Genomic DNA, 17,743 nt, shown 5'->3' on the forward strand with positions numbered 1-17,743 from the left:
AATTCAGCAGTAATGCACGCTTCTTGGCCATTTTGCCGGGCAGAATTCCCAAAAGCTATGAATTTGTAGACAGCCATATGACTGCATAAAACAAGCTGCCTTTTTTAAAAAGCAATTTTAAGCAAGTTAATAAAAAATAGAGTTTCTCGTGCTATATCTGAGTTCTGCTGGCACATCTTGGCACTGTTGCTGGAGAAAACCATGGGTCAGTGTCTGGACTAAAGAGATGGCTACGAGCCATTCATCCACATCAGCGTGAACGCTGAGTGCACCCCAGGCTATTGCACTGAGCAGTGAAGAGAAGTAATTATGTAGTAGGGAAAATCAACTGATAAAAAGGGTGTAACCATCAACCATTTCTGATTTTAACATGTAAACAATTTAGAGTTGATTGCACTCAATTGAAGTAATCACTGGTTGTTGATTGAATTTGATTTTGCTGACAGACCTTCTGTAACACAGCTCCCCAACCAAAGGTCAACTGAAACACTAAATTTACCACAGTCAACAATTTCATAACAGAATGGTATAGCTAATGCTACTTCATGGCAGGTTCATTGGGTGGTTCAATGGGCCACTACACTAGTACAATAGCAAACCGCCCAGGAACACAACTGAAACCAAGCTGTCATGTAATGACAGTGGTGGGGGTGGAAGGCCAATTTTGTCCCAAGCACTCTTTGAGATAAAACACAACAATAGTATTTTTGCTGAAAATGGTCTGAAAATAATTTCAACATGGAAAAATGCCAGTATTCCAAATGCAGTAACTGAGGGTTTACAGAGCTCGCTGAGGTAAACAGACAGTTCAAGCTTTTTTGACATGGTGACAAGTAGGGACCAAGAAGTGTTGACAAGCAGAGAATTGTCAGCAAACTGTAATGTGAAGGAAGCTGCATTCGTGAAAAAAGATTAGTTTTGATTAAAATGCTTGAATTGAAGCACTTTTCATTCGTTTTGGCACCACAGCCTAAGCTATCGTCACGATGAGCTTGTTAGCAGAAATCAGATCACAATCATGTTTGAGACAGCAAGCTTAGTTTCTTACGAATATGTTATTAGTCACAATGTTCATATATTGCTCACGTTTGCACTTCATGTGAGGAAGGGAGACTACAATTTGTTAGTTAGTTAGGTAGCAAAACTATTTGCAAACATGCCAATGCTGAATGACTTGAGGACGTTAGGTAGGCAGCTTAACTAGCTAGTTACGTTCTCCTTCTGGCTCTGATGCTAAATCTCGCCCTCACACTACAGTCTCTTGTCTAGGATTAATGTTCCGGTTTCACTAACTAACGGCTCATGGTTTCTTACAGAACATATCCTCGATCCACGAGAGACAGTCATGGAGAACATAGTTATCTTAAATGCATATTTTTTTCCTTATGCACAGATATCATAAGCTCTGGTAAGTCCAAAATGAAAAGGGACACACAGTAAGTGTTCAATCATGTAGCTCAAAATTTCTAAATTGTCCTGAACATTAATGAGAATACATATACTTGGTAAAAGGCTATTCTTTTAAAGATGCTGATGTGTTCTAACTAGATTTACATCTTCCAGTGTTTAACCAGAGTCACAGAAAAACATGAAATAAGGTCTCTCAAACTTCATTTTCAGATCTCTAGGGCCTACAATTTCCATTTTACATTTACTTGTAATTAAACTCTGAGTTAATTGTAACATTTTATCGGAAATATGTTATTGCAGTTCATGAATTGTAAGCGATCTTGAACAAAGGAAGCTAAGCAATAACTGATTAGAAAAACTGAATAAAAAAACAGCTACATGCTCTACATTCTATTCAGTAATGTGATTTTCCAGTGTGGGAACAGTGCTGCTCTCTTACAGACAGGGCAGATTTAAAGCTCTGGCAGCTAATGATCACTGTGTCTGGATTAGCAATCACAACCAACCGTACGCTCCAACAATAAAGCCACATGCGTGATGGACTGCCAGTAAATGACTTGGAACGCGATCTACAGCTTCTCACCGCCTCACTGCAAACTTTCCCTTCCAAAGCTACGATCATTTCCAAGTCACAGTTGCGTGCATCCAGCGCTAGGCAAGAGCATCACGGAGCAGACGCGGCAAAGACAGGCAAACAAAACCATGGCAAAAACGGTTAGCATGAGAGGCGCACCGGTGCGCCTCAGGTGGGTAAGCCCCCGGCATTCAGAGCGCGGCTGAAGGTTAGGGTAAGAGGACACCGGCAGAGCATGCGGCTGGCAACACAAACCCAGTAACCCTAGCCCTCCCGGCCCCCACCGCTTCCCGACACAGGTCGTCTCACCACAACCCATTCCTCCCACACGGGGAGGGCCCAAGACTTACGCCCGCCTCCGCCAACCGATTCGCCTTCTGCCTCCGGAGGTCCGACTTGATGAAACCTGGAGGATGGGGATACACAGAGGTCAGCAGGCCGGAACACAAGACCACAAATGTAAGCACAGGTGCAATATCAATACTACTATGCAATAGTATTGCGCCTGGAGCAATATAAAAAAAACATTCCAATTATTTGCCAGTAGGGGGCAGCATCATACTGTCCTTAATTTCCACTCAACTAGTTGCACAGTAACCGAGAAGAAAACTGTTCAACTTGATTGCACCACATTATGAGGAATAATGTAATGACACACCAAAACCAGTCAATGAACCATGTAAAATGAGTCTCATTATGTAACAGGTGCTGGCGCGCGAGTTTGGTGTTCATTCTCCTGTGAAGGACTCTGCTGGTGCTCATGGTAGCTGGCACAGGAAAGGAGAGGCCTACCTGTCATGACAGTTCCTATCAAGAGGAACACGCAGAGGAAAATGTTCCCAGCGAGCGTGCCGAACTGGTCGATGATCTTCCCTTGACCGATGGTGAACAGGATTCCGAATACCTAGGGCGAGAGGGGGCAGACGGTGAGCGGGCAGCGAGTCCCGAACTGGGGTCGTATAATCAGCGCGCCCCCCTGGTCATCCCTGCAGGAATGCGCATGGCCCCTCTCGGAGGTGCCGAGCCATAAGAGACTTCCCTGGTCATGTGGTGTGGATTCTGAGGCCTACCTGTGCTGAGCAGTTGAGCAGCCCTGAAGAGGTGCCCTCCGACTCGGGGTACGTCAACTCCACGGCAAACTCAAATCCCAGGGGCAGGTATCCCGTCATGAAGAAGCTGCGGCAAGCACCAGAAGAGGATTCAGAGACAGTGAACAAGAGAAGAGAAACATGAGAGCGAAGTGTTCTCATTTTAGACAAGGACGACATAAGTACAAGTTTTTAAAAACATTTTTGAACAAAGTGTAGGCTACTTCTTTTTCTTGGCTGTGCATCACCTCAGCTGTCCTGAGCTGCACAATTTACACGTAGGGCTCATTCAAATCACTTAATTTATCTGTCCTGCTCTCCTCGGTTCTCACCTGACCCAGAAATCAATTAAGGTCCATAATCTTTAAGGACATTCCAGCCTGTTAAAGTCTCCTTGGAGGTGCGAGGAGCAAGGAGGGTCCTGGAGGATGCTTCACGGAGGATGCACTCGTGCATCCTTTGCGGAAGTATTTTTTCAGAACGCACAACGTATAAATGATCGACCTGTGGATCTGCCTCTCCACATCTGTCACGTCTGTAACTGACATGGCTTCAAACTGATGCCTGACTGAGCAAGGACGTTCCATTTGCCTAATTTACGTTGCCTCGATTCCTCCTATCCTGTATCTCTTCCTCGCGTCCTTTCTTTGCAGCCTCCGTAGGGCGGAGCTAAGGACCGAGTAAAGGACGCGAGGAAGAGAAGCAAGGAGTGAAAAAAAGTGACTGGAACGAACCCCTGGTGAAAGCAAAGCAGGCGCCCTGTGGACCTGAGGCGGTGATATTACTCTTCCGAGTGAAGCCCTCTCTTCCCAGCTGACACCGGGCAACTGTTTGTCACCCTGATGGGTGTCGGCCATTTGGCACCGACTGTCAGGATTCGCATTAAAACGCTGAAAGCCGGTGCTTAAACTGGACAAATAAAATGATCTGGTAAGAGTTTAATGATTTAACAAAGTTACTAATTATACATAGCACAAACTTCACTCATGGGGACATACACGTGTTTGGAATATTTTAAACTATGTTCCATTTCCATCTGTCAGTAATGTGTAATTTCTAAAGTCATTTTGTAACAGTTTAGTCATCCTACAGAGAAGGACTTGTCAAATATTCATAAAGGCACCGTGACATGTCTTAAAATGAATCGCATTCTGAAGGCATTCCAAAATCCTCTTAACTATTCATCCAATATTAATTTCCTTTATAATTCAATCAGGATGAGAATATCCCCAGTGGGAAAGCAGGAAGATTTATGATAGGGCCTAGGAAAAGAAGTAGGACATAAAACACTCATTTCAAGTCAGAGCACAGCATAAAAAATCTTTGGAGCAGCAGCAAAACACACATTCTCAAAACGTGTTAAAAACAACACAAAATGTAATTTTTTAACACACCTCCATGACTTGTTGTTTGTGTTAAAAAGTCTCCCTTTGTAATAATTTTAATCTTTTTATCACAAAAACGCTACATTTTTAACACACTTTGACACAAAACGTGTTGGCAGTAACACATATGTAGTAACACAAAGTGTGTTGGATATAAGTAAATGTCCTATTTTTCTCCTTCAGTCAGAAGAAGCCCTAGCTGTATTGGTGGCACATGAACCGATGTTCACTCATGAGCAAAGAACCGAGCTCCTCTGGGTGAGTCAGGATGGGAAGCTGGAGAGGGGTCGGGGTGCTGGAGACTTGCCCTGCTGTTCAGTTTCTGATGCTAATGATCTGTTTGAGGTAGGACCAGAGGCAGGCCCATCCGTGCACACACATCTCAAATCTGCGCAGTGACCGTAAAGCTTGGAATACTAATATATTAGAAGCCAGCGGAAATGCCCGTTACCCTGAAATATACTTAGATTTGAACCATAAAGCACAATAAGAAATAAGTTTCTCACAGTGTTCATGTACTGTTAGCTATACTCAGAGGCAGGCTGGGGGTTTGTTGTCTCTTACCCGAGTGCTCCGGAAGTGATGAAGACCAACCACAAGTGGCCCAGGCTGAGGGTGAAGGTATACAGCACCATCCCTACAAAGGACAAAAGGTAGATGGCCAGCGTTGTCTGCCTGAGAAAAAGAATGCAAGTCCATCATTAATGATAACACACAGGCAAGTTCCCAGTTTCCGTACAGCGAAGCACTGAGAGCAACCAATAAATAACACTGAATTTGAGAGAGCCCGTGTTAAAAAATAAGAGCGGTAGACACTGGGTGTGAGGCTCTGAGCTGTCAGGCATTGTAGCACTGTATTAAATTTTAAGAAACATTTCTTTGACTAACTGTAAGGAAAGCTGTTGTCTGGAGGCAAACATCTCCAGGGGCTTGCACATAAAAATGTCTGTTTCAGCATTCGGGTGTTGTAAGAGAAAGACTCAAGGACACAGTGTTGCATGATCCCAGGAAATGCTTGGCAACTAAGGCAGCCACAAATGCAAGTGGGGCCTGTATTAGGTTAGTTTCCAGTCAGTCTGCTTCCAAAGGGATTAGGGCAGAAGAATGCAAAATCCAATAGATTGCACATAATATTATTTGCCTTGAATGCTGCTTGTATACACGAGAAAAGGGCACAAGATCTCAACCTCTAGATGAACAAAAACGGATTCAGAAAGTCTTTTCTTTTCTTTAACAGCAAGGTCTACAAGACATGCAGCTTTTCAAATGAAATATTATCCAAATGTAAGAGAAGGGGTATTCAGAGAGAGGCCCAAACAAAACAGACAGGCTGTGTGGGGGGGGGGGGGCAGGGGTGAGAACAACACCCGCCTCCCCTGGTGAAGGGATATCTCCTCCCAAACCAAGAGAAAAATAAAATGTCCAGGCATCGAGAAGCCCCTTTCATAACCCTGGCACACGGTTAAACAAACAGCGTTCTGCTGCAATGATTTCCCAGACAACCCATGCGTTAAGAATCCTTTGCTCAACTTGTTGTTATTGAAGGAAATTTGACCATTCTATCACGGTGGGGCATGAAACTCATGAACCCTACCATGTGAAATGTCCAGCGGGGGGGCCACTGTTATGAAACAAAAAGGCTGTTTACAGTTAGGGATTTTCCTTGTGCCATTCCTCGATGTTTACTTAGACATATTTGCTCATGCCAGTGATGTAGAACGGGAATAGGTGTGGGTCAACAAATAATTCAACAGAAAAACCATGCAGTTGCCAGCTACTTTACATAACCAAATTACATTATTCAAATTTACTACGAAGGAAGCTGCTTTATGGGAAAGCTGGGGGCAGCCAAAACCAAAAAAATATCCATAAGAATAATACATGAAAACTCCTCCCTAATTCCAGCAATAGCTGCGGTGACTTGTAAAGATAACTGTCCAACGCTGCCAACAGCTCCCAGGCACATAAAACTCTTTCTAATCCAGCATTCCATCCAGGAACCCCTTTCAGGGACCTCTTCACGCTCCACTTATGGAGGATTTTTTTGAGGGGACACGTGGAGTTGTTGAAGTTGTTGCTCCAATTTTGTTGCTTGTCAGCTCCAATGGTGTGGGACAGGCCTTGCACAGGTATTGAAACCAAGGATCAAGCACGGGGCAAGTTAAAGTGAAAGTCAAATCTTGGCTTGGTTTCCGACAACGAAATGAGATCTCTTTCACATCACTCTGCCAAGCTGGCCCTGGTACAGATGAAAGACTTGATGATCTTTACCACTCAGTCATCAGGTTTGGACCAATGCCCCTATCAAGACACATCACTGGATTCTGTGCCCCTCTGTTAACTGGCCATCACTATACACAAGACGCAAAATCTACTGGACTGTTTTCATTTATAAATCATAATTCAGGCCCAATCTGAGGAATCTGCTACAGGCATCTCTGCCAAATACAGCCCCAGATTTGCCAATTGCATTCAGTTTAGTATTTGCAAAAGCAAACACATCCCTGGGTCACACCTACTTTAAGTTAGTTATAGCCAGAGATCACGATGAGCTGCAAAACACATGAAAACAGTATAGTTATGTGTCTCTGTCTCTGATTTCCAGAGCCTAATCACAAATATTTTCTCAAAATCCCGCAATCACGAAGCTTGATATGTCTACCTAACCTCACCTCTTCCTCTGTGTTATCATTAGCCATTTGAGGCCCTGCGTCTTTAAATCTTGTGTTGTCTGTGTCAGTTTTCATGATACCGCTGCTTTGGTTTCTTGACCAAGCCATTGTTATAAACTAGAATGTGTTCTCAAATAACGTTCCCTGTTAAAGAATGGTTAAGAAATACATTTTTTCACCATCATATCGAATTTCCTGTTCATATGTAACTGCTAATTAGCGGGGAATGTGTTGCTATAGAGAGGGCCAAAAGTGGTGCGTTCATATTGTGTGAATAGGCCACGTGTCAATCTGTGCTATTCCTGAACCATACTTAGTACTGGCCACAAGTAACGGTAGTTAATTGGCACTATTTTTAAGGCAACGTGCTTTTAGTGTAAATTAAATACCATTCCAATCATTCCGAAATACAAAGAACGTACACGCGTAGCTAAAGTCACATCCGGTGTGTTATACTGGCAACAAGGTAAGAATGTAATCTCCTGAAGGATTGTGCCAATCCTCTTAGCAGAGCTCTTTGAAATGCCCATTTCTTTTCCACTGCTCCAATTTTGGCCCTTCGTATTTCACTGTACATGTTGTCGACGTTACTGACAGTGAACTTTGTATCACAGTTAATGTAAGCACTTTAAATATGATGACAATACCAAGAATCTTGTCTCAAGTGGCTGAGCAAGGCAGCCAGGCATATAAGCAACAATGCTTATGCGTTGTTATTTCAGTGCAAATGCAGCTTTACTGAGATACAAAATGTATGCCGAAATTCAATAAGTTTACAGTAGCGTGTTATACAACTATGCCACGTTTTGGTGTAAACATAGAGGATATTTTAATGTGTTATTTACTCATCATAAACAGAGCACAGGCTAATTTAAAGGTCAATGCAGTTGTTATGGCTCTTGCTGAGCTGCAGTGGAATTTTTTTCTGCTATCCCATAATGATCTAATATCCTATTACCACCCAAGCATGTGGACTGTAAACACCAAAGTGCTAATTAGCGGTCAGAAAGCTCATTGGCAAAGGCTGCAAAAACAGCCTATACCAATATGAGGTATAGCCATGTAATAAAACTTTGAAAGAGTCATCATCTTTACACTGATCACAGTCAGAATCATCCACCTTCTTTTGTATTTTGGCAGTATTTTCATTTCCCGAGTTCAAACAGCTGTGGTTATGTGGCAACCCTCTCCCATAGAGGGCGCCAATTAACCCCAACACACTGAACGCTGTCACAGACAAACTGTTTATTACAAGGTGTACAGGGTGTCAATAATAGAGTGAGATGAGCTTTAAAATATCACGTCACGGGAAGCCTAGCGGCCTTATCTATTCTCCTCAGAAGACAAGACTCCTCCCACTGCGGTGCGAGTGAGGGCACAAAGCCATTACAAATGGCGCCAGGTTGGCGTTCTCTTACTTGTAGGTTTTGGTCTTGTCCAGCCAGATGCCGCAGATGAGGGAGCCCACCATGCCAGCAATGACGATGGTGAGGCCGATTCTTCCGGCATTCACCTCCTCACCCTGGAAAGGACAGACAGGCCAGTTTAGTTTCAGGGACGTTTAGGCAGACCAAGATGACGGGGCCAGGACATGGGACAAGGTCTTAGTGCTTGACTACTCAAAGGGCTGGCGAGGGGCAAATTGTGGAAATTGTGGAATTTTGTTATACATTACTGGACCACTAATAGTTGGCAAGAGGCAGAAAATAAACTTGCCTTGACATGCAAGAAGAAGAGACACGATTGAATACTGTACGTGGAAGCTGCTTTTCTTGTTTTTTTTGTTTGTTTTCTAGGAAGCAGCCAGAAACTATGTGCAGATAAATTTTTATCAGCCCCAGAAATGTAGCCCACCCAAATCCCACATAGCCTGAGGAGCTCCTCAGCATAGCGAGTCAGAGCACAGCTAGCCGTAGCAGGGATGTGCTTCCAACACATCACAGCTGAAGCTCCAAAGTCCACCCAGAGGGGACATTCAGATGAAAGCAGCTGCAAACCGTCTACCCACAACCACTGTATCTCGCCGCTGAGTCACGTGTTGTGGAGCGAGACCCTACAACCACGTTGGAACTGAACAGGTTCCAACAGGAGGGAACAACCCCAAATCCACACGGCCAAGCATAGAGACACAAGACCCTTAGAGGCAGTTAAAACAGGGCCTGTTACAGACAAAACGTGATCCTGTGAGATGACAAGACGAACTGGTGAGGAGGGTGTTGCGTTGAGTCTGGCTGGACAGAAGGCTGGACTTACGGGGTACTGATCGATGATCATCCGGTTCAGTAGTGTGGAGACGGCATAGAAGCAGCCCACATTCAGTCCTGCGAGGGAGACAAGGTGACACGTCAGTCGGCTTACGGAGCAGGCAAAGGCTTTGGGTCACGCAGCTGATTCTTATCTAGTCTGCCACGATGGCCCACAGGAAACAAGGAGCTAGATGGGGGCCTGTACCTGAACTTGGCAGCAACTGTCAAAGTAGGCCAGCAGTGAAAAGCTAATATTTCTCTTGTTTGCCACAGTTTTGAGGTTTTTGTTCTGTATTTTAAAAGAGTGTTTGCAGTAAGAAGCACCACGGACAGATAGTTCAACCTTGAGACGAATGCAAGGTTGAAGGGAGGCACTGATTTTGTGGCGCAGCCGACTTCGCCCGCAAGTTTATCCTCCAGAACTACGATTTCCCCTGGTTGCCATGTCAACGGCTCGACAGTTCTTTCTGGGAGATGAAAATAAGTGGCATGATCAAAAGCACAGATGAGGAGATGCATATTTCACAAAATAGCAAACATCCTCAAGCATGCACTGAAAGACTCCTACAAGCTACAACTGCCTCTTTCTTCAACATTTCCTATTAACCTAAATTAATTTAACTAACTGAGTAGTTGGTAAGAACATCCCTGGATTAGCTAAAACACTCAATACACAATGCATCTCGCTTATTGATTTTGTGCAACAGAGATTATTTTAAATGAATGATCAACCAGAGAATGAGTGACCCTCCAACTGTATGCACAAGTTTGAAAGAACAAAAAGACCACAGTGAGAGACCTTTAGACCTCCACATGTATACATGGATCACAGGACCACCCACAGGCTGACAGGATGACCAGTGCTTTCTCAATCCAAAAAACCACCTCCTGGTGTCATCTTGGTATCACAGTACGCATATTTAATGTTTTGAAATAAGTGAGCAACACTCACTAACTTCTGCATGAGAGTGCTCCCACAAAACAGGAGGAGCCTAGAGTAAATGACTCAGATGTAGTAAACTGAATGTAACCCTGAGGGCATCTCCTCCATGCATCCAAATTCCACAACTACGGCAGCCCTTGATGTCACATTGGGTCACGGAAAATCAGTTGTGTATTATGAGATGAGATGAGAGATAGAAGTATTTTTGGACTCATCAGAGAAAAACGTTGGGCTGTAACCCTGGATGTTAAGTAACCAGATGACCAAATTCTGTGTTCCTTCTGTTCTCTCTTCTCTCTTAATCTAAAATGTTCCTGTTGGTAATTGGAGCTTCCAGTACTAATTAAAGTTTATGAGAATTTGTTGAGATGTGACACAACGGCCGTTGCCTCTAGCATTATCCTACGTCACATTCATTAGTGAATAGTTGTGAGATGCATTGCACTACAATATTTCAGCTTCAGAGGAAGAGAGAGAACTTTAAATGTCAAGAATATGAAGCTGATCTGGTTAGTCTAACATTCTGCCTTAACCTTTGTCTCCTGACGTCTGTAGCCCTGGCTCCCAGAATAACAGAGCCCACTCAGTTTGGGACATGCTGCGGATTGCCTGGCCTTTCCCATACACCTCTGGGGCGGAAGCGCACGTCTCCCGCAGCTGGGCCAGGCAGTGGACCGCGTCCTGTTTCTCCAGGCTAAAGAAAAGCAATCATGCCAAAGCAATGACTTCTCATCCACTGACAGTGCAGTTTAAGAATGCCACTAACCTTTCAGTACCAAATATTCCCGGAAGAGAGCATAGGAAGAGTATCTTTCACTCTCTATTCCCTTTCCTGCTGACTAGAAACCGGGAACAACAGGGCTAAACAGGTCAGTGGAAGATTACAGCACGGCTGCCCAGCCAACTCAACATCTCCCACCGCCCCCCAAAATACACACTGGGCTTTGCAAAGGTCACTGTTTTTACAGGTTGGGGGAGATTATATCGTGTCTGTTTTGGTAACACCCTTGGTCAAGACCCGCCAAAGTCTCAATGGGACTGAGTACGAAGATCCAGTGGACATGCTGGGGCATCTGGGAACTAGCCTTCAAAGGTCTCATCTGCAAATCTGGTAAGAACATTGTACTGAGAAACTTTGAAAACTTTGAAAGGCATGAGGCAGCATGGACAAAGACTACAATCCTAAAACACAGCCAGTCCAGGGGAGATCAGGTTTAGGGCTACGGTCAAAAACAATATTCAGGACCTGTACTCTCTTCAGTGATCCCACTTTAAATACTGCCTGCCCCTTAAGATTCATTATTATCAGTGATCCCCTACTTGCTTCCTACAAAATGTTATCTTGTGTGGTTGTCATGCCTATTCATACTTCACAGAAATGCAATTTAATTACAAAATGAGGCTACATTACATGATTTTATTATGTCAGAGATTGTATTACAGTGGAACCCCGTTATAATGTGACAGTTGGGTTCCATGAGTTGGAATGGCGTTAAAAGCGGTGCAGGGTCATTAGAAATCGCTGTGTCCAATAATGCAGCCGCAACAAAAACTCTGCATCGGCATTAATCCAGATTGCGCTTGCACAAACCACTGGATTTATGCTGCTTCCAGTGTCTCATCTTTTTCCGCTGCACACCGGCCTTTTCTTTTTTTGAAGTAGGTAGCGTTTCTCTTCTTCTTTTTTCAAACCACTAAGGGTGCACTCACGCCTAAGTCACAAGCCAACTGCATTTCTTTCCTTGTTTTAGCTGATCTAGTAAATACAGTTTGCCTTTACTCAAGTTTTTTCGTCTACCAGCTTCTGCTAGCATTCTCAAGCGAACTGAATTGCGGAACTATCTAATATTTCACTGAAACTGGGGTGGATAAAATTAATTAATTAATTCACTGCAGTTCATTGACAACATAGCTGAGGATACTGAGACTGGCACTGAAACTAAATATCAGTAGCAACAGGGATTAAGAATGAGGCAGTATGACACTGACTTACCTGCATGGGCTTGAGGCTACCACAAAGGTGCGCTCTACCGCAGTGACGCTTCGAACGATGACCACATTCATTACGGTAAACGTTTAAAGCCCGGAGATTAAGCTTATCGCTGTCTGCATCTCACGGTGGATGTTGAGGCTTAGAACCTGCAACTATGGAAGCCGTGCTGCGATTGCATTATGTCCGAATAGCGCACGTTATAACAGGGTTCCACTGTATGTCGCAATGTTTTAGTAAGCAATGTTTCCAGTTTCCTTAACTCACTGTGAAATCAAAGGTGGTACGTTTCTAAGGGCATCAGATCAGCTGTGTTCAGAGATAGAAGCAACAGCCGTAACGGGGATGTACCATAGCTGATGGTCAGGAGGATGAAGGGTACGTTGCGCACCAGTCTCAAGATGGAGGCCGTGTAGGAGTACTGGTCCGGTGGGATGTTGCGTGCTACAACCTGGGCCTGAGTGGGTGGGATTTTCGGCTTCTCCTGAAAAACTGAGAGACGGACACACACGCGCGAACACACACACACACACACACACACACACACAGACACACACGTGCACAAACAGATACAGACGCACACAGACCACCCACGCACAAACATGCACATACGCACACACGGAGAAACAAAGAAAACAAACAAACACACACGCATTACGTTCACAAGGCAAGCTGGGGAGAGAAATGTTTTCAGTTTTGTAACAGAACACCAACCACCTGGAAAGAAAGCATCCCAGAAATCGAAGCTGAAGAACACAGTCACATACTAATGAATAACTACAGTTTAAACTGAGGCTTGTTTGTCTAAAGGAGAGATGCTTCAGACAGGAGGGACAGTAGGAAAACCAAGTGCAAGGGCGTGGTATGTACAGGATACCGTAAGGACAAGTACAGGCTTGCACTGAACAAAGTACACACCTTTCTTTCTTGAGGGAATTGATGGCACCTGTCCTATTTAATAATGATCGTACGCACATCAAATTACATGGTTATTGATACAGACCTGATTCTGATGAATTGCCGGTATCACAAAGCATTTTGCAGCTTAATCTTTTTCTTTGTGCGATAGGGATGAGAATGACAATATTAACCACAACAACTGCTGCTGAATTCAGTTCTACTTGATTACTTGGCATAGCACAAAATCTGGATTCATTCTGAAAGAGGAACAAAGTGTTTTTTCTGTCTACTTAATTGTGGGTCAAAAGCCACAAGCACCAGAATAGCCAATAGGTAATTCTTTCTGCCATTCGCCTCCTCCAAGCGTGAGTAAAAGCAAACCTATTTGTGGAGAGGGAGGGATTATATTCATACAAAGACACAGTTCAAATGAGTTCAAATGCCAACATATGATCTAGTCCTCATATGCCTGAAAACAATTTGGTTGCCTAGCCAAAGCCATTTGCCCTGGAGGTTTCTGGAATTTCAACTCGTTGAACCTTTGCAGGTAATGATTGTAGCTAGCTACTGCACTGTCTAAACATATAGCAGTCTCTCATTACAAATGTACCATCTCTTCTACACTCTCCAGCTTGGGTCTGTTTATTCAGCAGAGCAAACAAATGCTGGATAGTCCATCATTCATAACCAGGGTTTTTTTTTACCTGTATGTAAGAATCTTCGGCGTGCGCCAAAGCAAAATCTGCGGGCACCAAAACGAAAAAAAAGGGAAAACAAACGATTGAAACGACACTTAGAATATTATCTGTTTGGCGGCAAGATGCAGCCCTCTGATAATGGGAGTAAAGCAAAGAGAGGACGAAATAACCACAGCGAGATAGCACACTCGCGGGCTCTGTGGGCCAGGACTATCACGTTCAGGGACGCTTGGCTTGTTGACATTGCCACCCACTTATCCGAGCTGCGAATGATATGTGCCAGGAGAAAGCAAAGGCAGACTTTTGTTCTCAAATCATCGATGCCAGAGCTTATAATATTTCATTATTCTTATTCATTAGGAAACGTGTTCAATCACTTTGAGTAGGAGGTCGCAACAGCTTTTTGTCAAATCACGGACAGTTGAACTGTGGACCATTTTCCCAAAAAACTGTTTGGTGACATGATTTAAATGCACATGTCTCGCTGACATTGCATTCATATATAAATGTGAATGTGCTTCTGGGTCAAAATGACCGAAAACGATGCGGAGTGGGTCATGCGACACTTCGTCCAAACTGTTGGCTGGATGCCATTTTGAATCAGTGGGATGACAGCAGACTGGTGCTAGGCAATATGGCCTAAAATTGATATTGCAATATCAACTTTAAACCCAGATAACTGATCCATTTTTAGCTGTTCATATCATTTGTGAACTTCCTCAGCACACAGCAGTGGACCAGTTTTTACACTGACAGGAGCTGGTGTACTGTGCCCTACTGTACTGTAGGGAGTGAGTCACTAAGCGTCATCGGTGGATTTAGTCATTGTGAGGCCTGGGCATTAGCTGTTCACTTCATTCTGAGGGCCTGAAAACCAACATTGACACAAACAGCCTCCTTGGACATCAATGCTTCTATTTTCACATGGGGTAGGCGAATACACACACACTATTTTATGCAATTCAGAAATATCTGGAGTCAGTCTGGTAGCCTGACGCCCACTTGTACAGCTTTCCGCCAGTGACAATGAACCTGAACCGGGCCTACGGACACTGGGTCTTTGTTGTGAACGTTGAAACAACTATGTATGCAATGGAGACGTGCAGGAGGCTAAAACAGAGCCAGGCAGAAATGTTCTGAATGTGCTGGAGCACAGAGTGTCCTCTGTGCCCCTGTCAGCAGCCACACCCCAGAGCAAATACCCCTTTCACATGCGCTAAAGCCCGTCACGTCTGCCCTGCAATGATCCTGGGGAGGTTCATTTAGAAATCAAATACGACAGGCTGTGTGCTGCAGGGCTGGGTCTCGTCATACGCCCCAGGATACAATACACAATCTCGCACTGGCGCCATGACAACAAACCCCCCCCCCCGCCCCCCCCAGCAGAAGAAGGGACTGGAATCGCTGGAGAAGTCTCTTAAAAGCAAACCAGATAGCGTTGAGGAAAACATCACGTGAGGCTTGGGATGCTGACAAAGACAAATTCTTTACCGGTAGCACAAGAAAGCGCAGCAGGACGGTCCCCTGCAAGTGAGGGAGATAAGATAAAATGCACCCGGGAGGGAACGGGCCATCTGCCCTATCAGGGCAAGGCAGTGACCTACCCGGCCCTCTAGTGCACATTCAGCCACTGCATCAGCGCGTTATCAGCAGCACATGACCACACCATATGGCTACTGGGCCCCTCGCTGCACACGAGGGGGCAGGGCCAGAGTGCCATAGGAGAGGCAGCTCAAGGACCAAACAGCTCGAGTTATTAGCTTTAACAGATTATTAAGTCCATATCGTGCACTATTTATGGGGGTTCGCTCTTGGGTATCGGGCATTTTATCGCCCATTTACATGACTGTATGCAACGTACACTGCTCCAGGGCAAAGTCTGCCACATGGCACCAAACACTGACTGACAAGAGTACTTTGTTTAGGACCTACCCACACCCTGCCTTCAGGCCGGGGAAGAAGGCAAGCGCATGTGATGCACTGCCACTACAGTTTGCCTATCAAACCGCTCTTTATAATCAACAAGAGCCAAGCGGTGTGCAGTGTCCTGTGAAATGTTCCTGAGCTTTCTTGCTAAAGCCTGGCAGTTTCTCCAGGCTTTAGCTCAAGACATCAGAGCACTGGGCGCTGCAATCATCACTAGGCTTATTAAATGGGGGTGTGTGGACAGGTGCAAGTGCATCGCCGTTTGCAGTAAACTTTGTGTATATTCATTTTCTGCATTCATTTTGGCAACACCACAACCCACCATCGTCATCATCGCTGCACACCGCCTACTCCACTGACAGTGTCCTCCATCTGGGGTCAACAAGGCGAAAAAGTAAAGCCTCCCATTCGCCACATTGGCAGAATTCCTCCCTCAGCAACAACTGACTGCAATAGGAAACCACAGAAGTCATGGAAGGGGTTTTTCATTTAGATACATCAGTACGATGTCGAGCTTCCAAGCTTTGAAGCAACAAAACCCTTTCCCAACGAGCAACAATGAAAAGCTTCCAGTAACAAAAATGAGTGCCTCTTCTCTTGGGCTCTACTCACTTCCACTGACAAGAACACGTTATGCTGGCTGAAAAGAGGTGGCGAAAGACTAGCACTCTCTGAGAAGGAACACAGCTTGCAGATACTCTTCCTTTCATCTCCTTAAATCACTGTCACTTATACCAGCTGCGCACTTTCCTTATCATCTGCCAAGTGTGTCGCTGGACTCAGAACAGGCGAGATACGGTGTCAGTGTAGCTCCAGGTGGCAGCACACTGCTGCCACGGCCAGCGAGGGGTCGACCCGCTGCAGACCCCAAACGATTCACATTTTTATTTTTAAAAATACTCTTGTATAACGCCTGTACATTAAATTATGGTATAAACACGAACAATGCTTCAACCCCCAGGCAGGAACTTACCAATCACCACCAAAATGAAGATCAGGGTGGCTACTCCAGCAGTCATGTAGAACATGATGCTAATGTGCTGTGCAAGCTTGTCCTTGTCCTCCACATTGGGCACCAGGATAGGGGGAACAAGGAACCCAATGGCAATGCCCAGCTGTGGGGAAAATGAAAACAGCAGACATGCTTACACAATGGCTTAAAACTCAATCTCACATCAGCCTTACATCAGCCGATCTACAGACAGAGAACTGAAGAAGACCAAGCCAAAACTAGACAAACCTTGCTGAACGAGACAAACCTTGCTGAACAATCAAAATAGCAACAATGCTTATTACTGGAATTACACCCAAAATGGCACATATAATGCAGATTCTAGAAAGCAACTAAAATGTTTAAGCATACTTCCCACAAAGAAAATGCATTCAGTGCGTGACTACTGTTATGCAACAGGCCAACAGGCAGAGAACAATACATAAAATCTTGATTGATAGGGTGCTGACAATAAATATGGAAAACATTCAGCCAAGTAAGGTGAGGTGGTGAAAGCAATGCCTTTCACAGAGGCCGTACAAATAATGCACCTGAGCACAAAATACTGTGTCTGCATAGGCAAGCTACTTTCACACTTCTTGCTTGTTGGCCAGTGACCATCAACCCAACTGCAATTTACATGATCTTAAAATACATCAACATATATTAACATATGCAAAATACATATTGCCAAAAATGATTATTACAATGGCATTATGTTTAATCATACTTGGAACAAATAAGCCAAAATGAAACATTAAAACAGATGAACTGAAATTAAATGAAACTGTAAGGTTTCAAATTTGTGACCAAACTGAATTATGGTCAATGTTTTAACAGTATCCTTTGTCGTGGCATGACGATGCTTGGTGTAAATGCATCAGCAAAGTTGGCTGGAATGGACACTACATTCCATTTTA

General features: G+C 44.4%; 1 protein-coding gene across 9 annotated transcripts in view; it reads right to left on the reverse strand.

Annotated features, from left to right (window-relative positions):
• The window catches only part of flvcr2a (FLVCR heme transporter 2a), a 44,429-nt gene that overhangs the window by 5,558 nt on the left and 21,128 nt on the right, over nucleotides 1-17,743 (reverse strand). For all 9 annotated transcript variants that reach the window (XR_004764896.1, XR_004764895.1, XM_035414769.1 and 6 more), the window contains 8 exons: nucleotides 16,806-16,947; nucleotides 12,660-12,800; nucleotides 9,383-9,450; nucleotides 8,548-8,651; nucleotides 5,022-5,132; nucleotides 3,055-3,160; nucleotides 2,777-2,888; nucleotides 2,335-2,390 (listed from right to left, as the gene is read on the reverse strand). Coding sequence is in view for 7 of the 9 variants with exons in the window: in XM_035414769.1 (XP_035270660.1) it covers nucleotides 2,335-2,390; nucleotides 2,777-2,888; nucleotides 3,055-3,160; nucleotides 5,022-5,132; nucleotides 8,548-8,651; nucleotides 9,383-9,450; nucleotides 12,660-12,800; nucleotides 16,806-16,947 (840 nt within the window). In the remaining 2 variants the exon portion in view is untranslated. The remainder of the gene's footprint in view (nucleotides 1-2,334; nucleotides 2,391-2,776; nucleotides 2,889-3,054; nucleotides 3,161-5,021; nucleotides 5,133-8,547; nucleotides 8,652-9,382; nucleotides 9,451-12,659; nucleotides 12,801-16,805; nucleotides 16,948-17,743) is intronic.

This window comes from Anguilla anguilla, chromosome 1 (genome assembly GCF_013347855.1).
Source record: "Anguilla anguilla isolate fAngAng1 chromosome 1, fAngAng1.pri, whole genome shotgun sequence".
Classification (NCBI taxonomy): domain Eukaryota; kingdom Metazoa; phylum Chordata; class Actinopteri; order Anguilliformes; family Anguillidae; genus Anguilla; species Anguilla anguilla.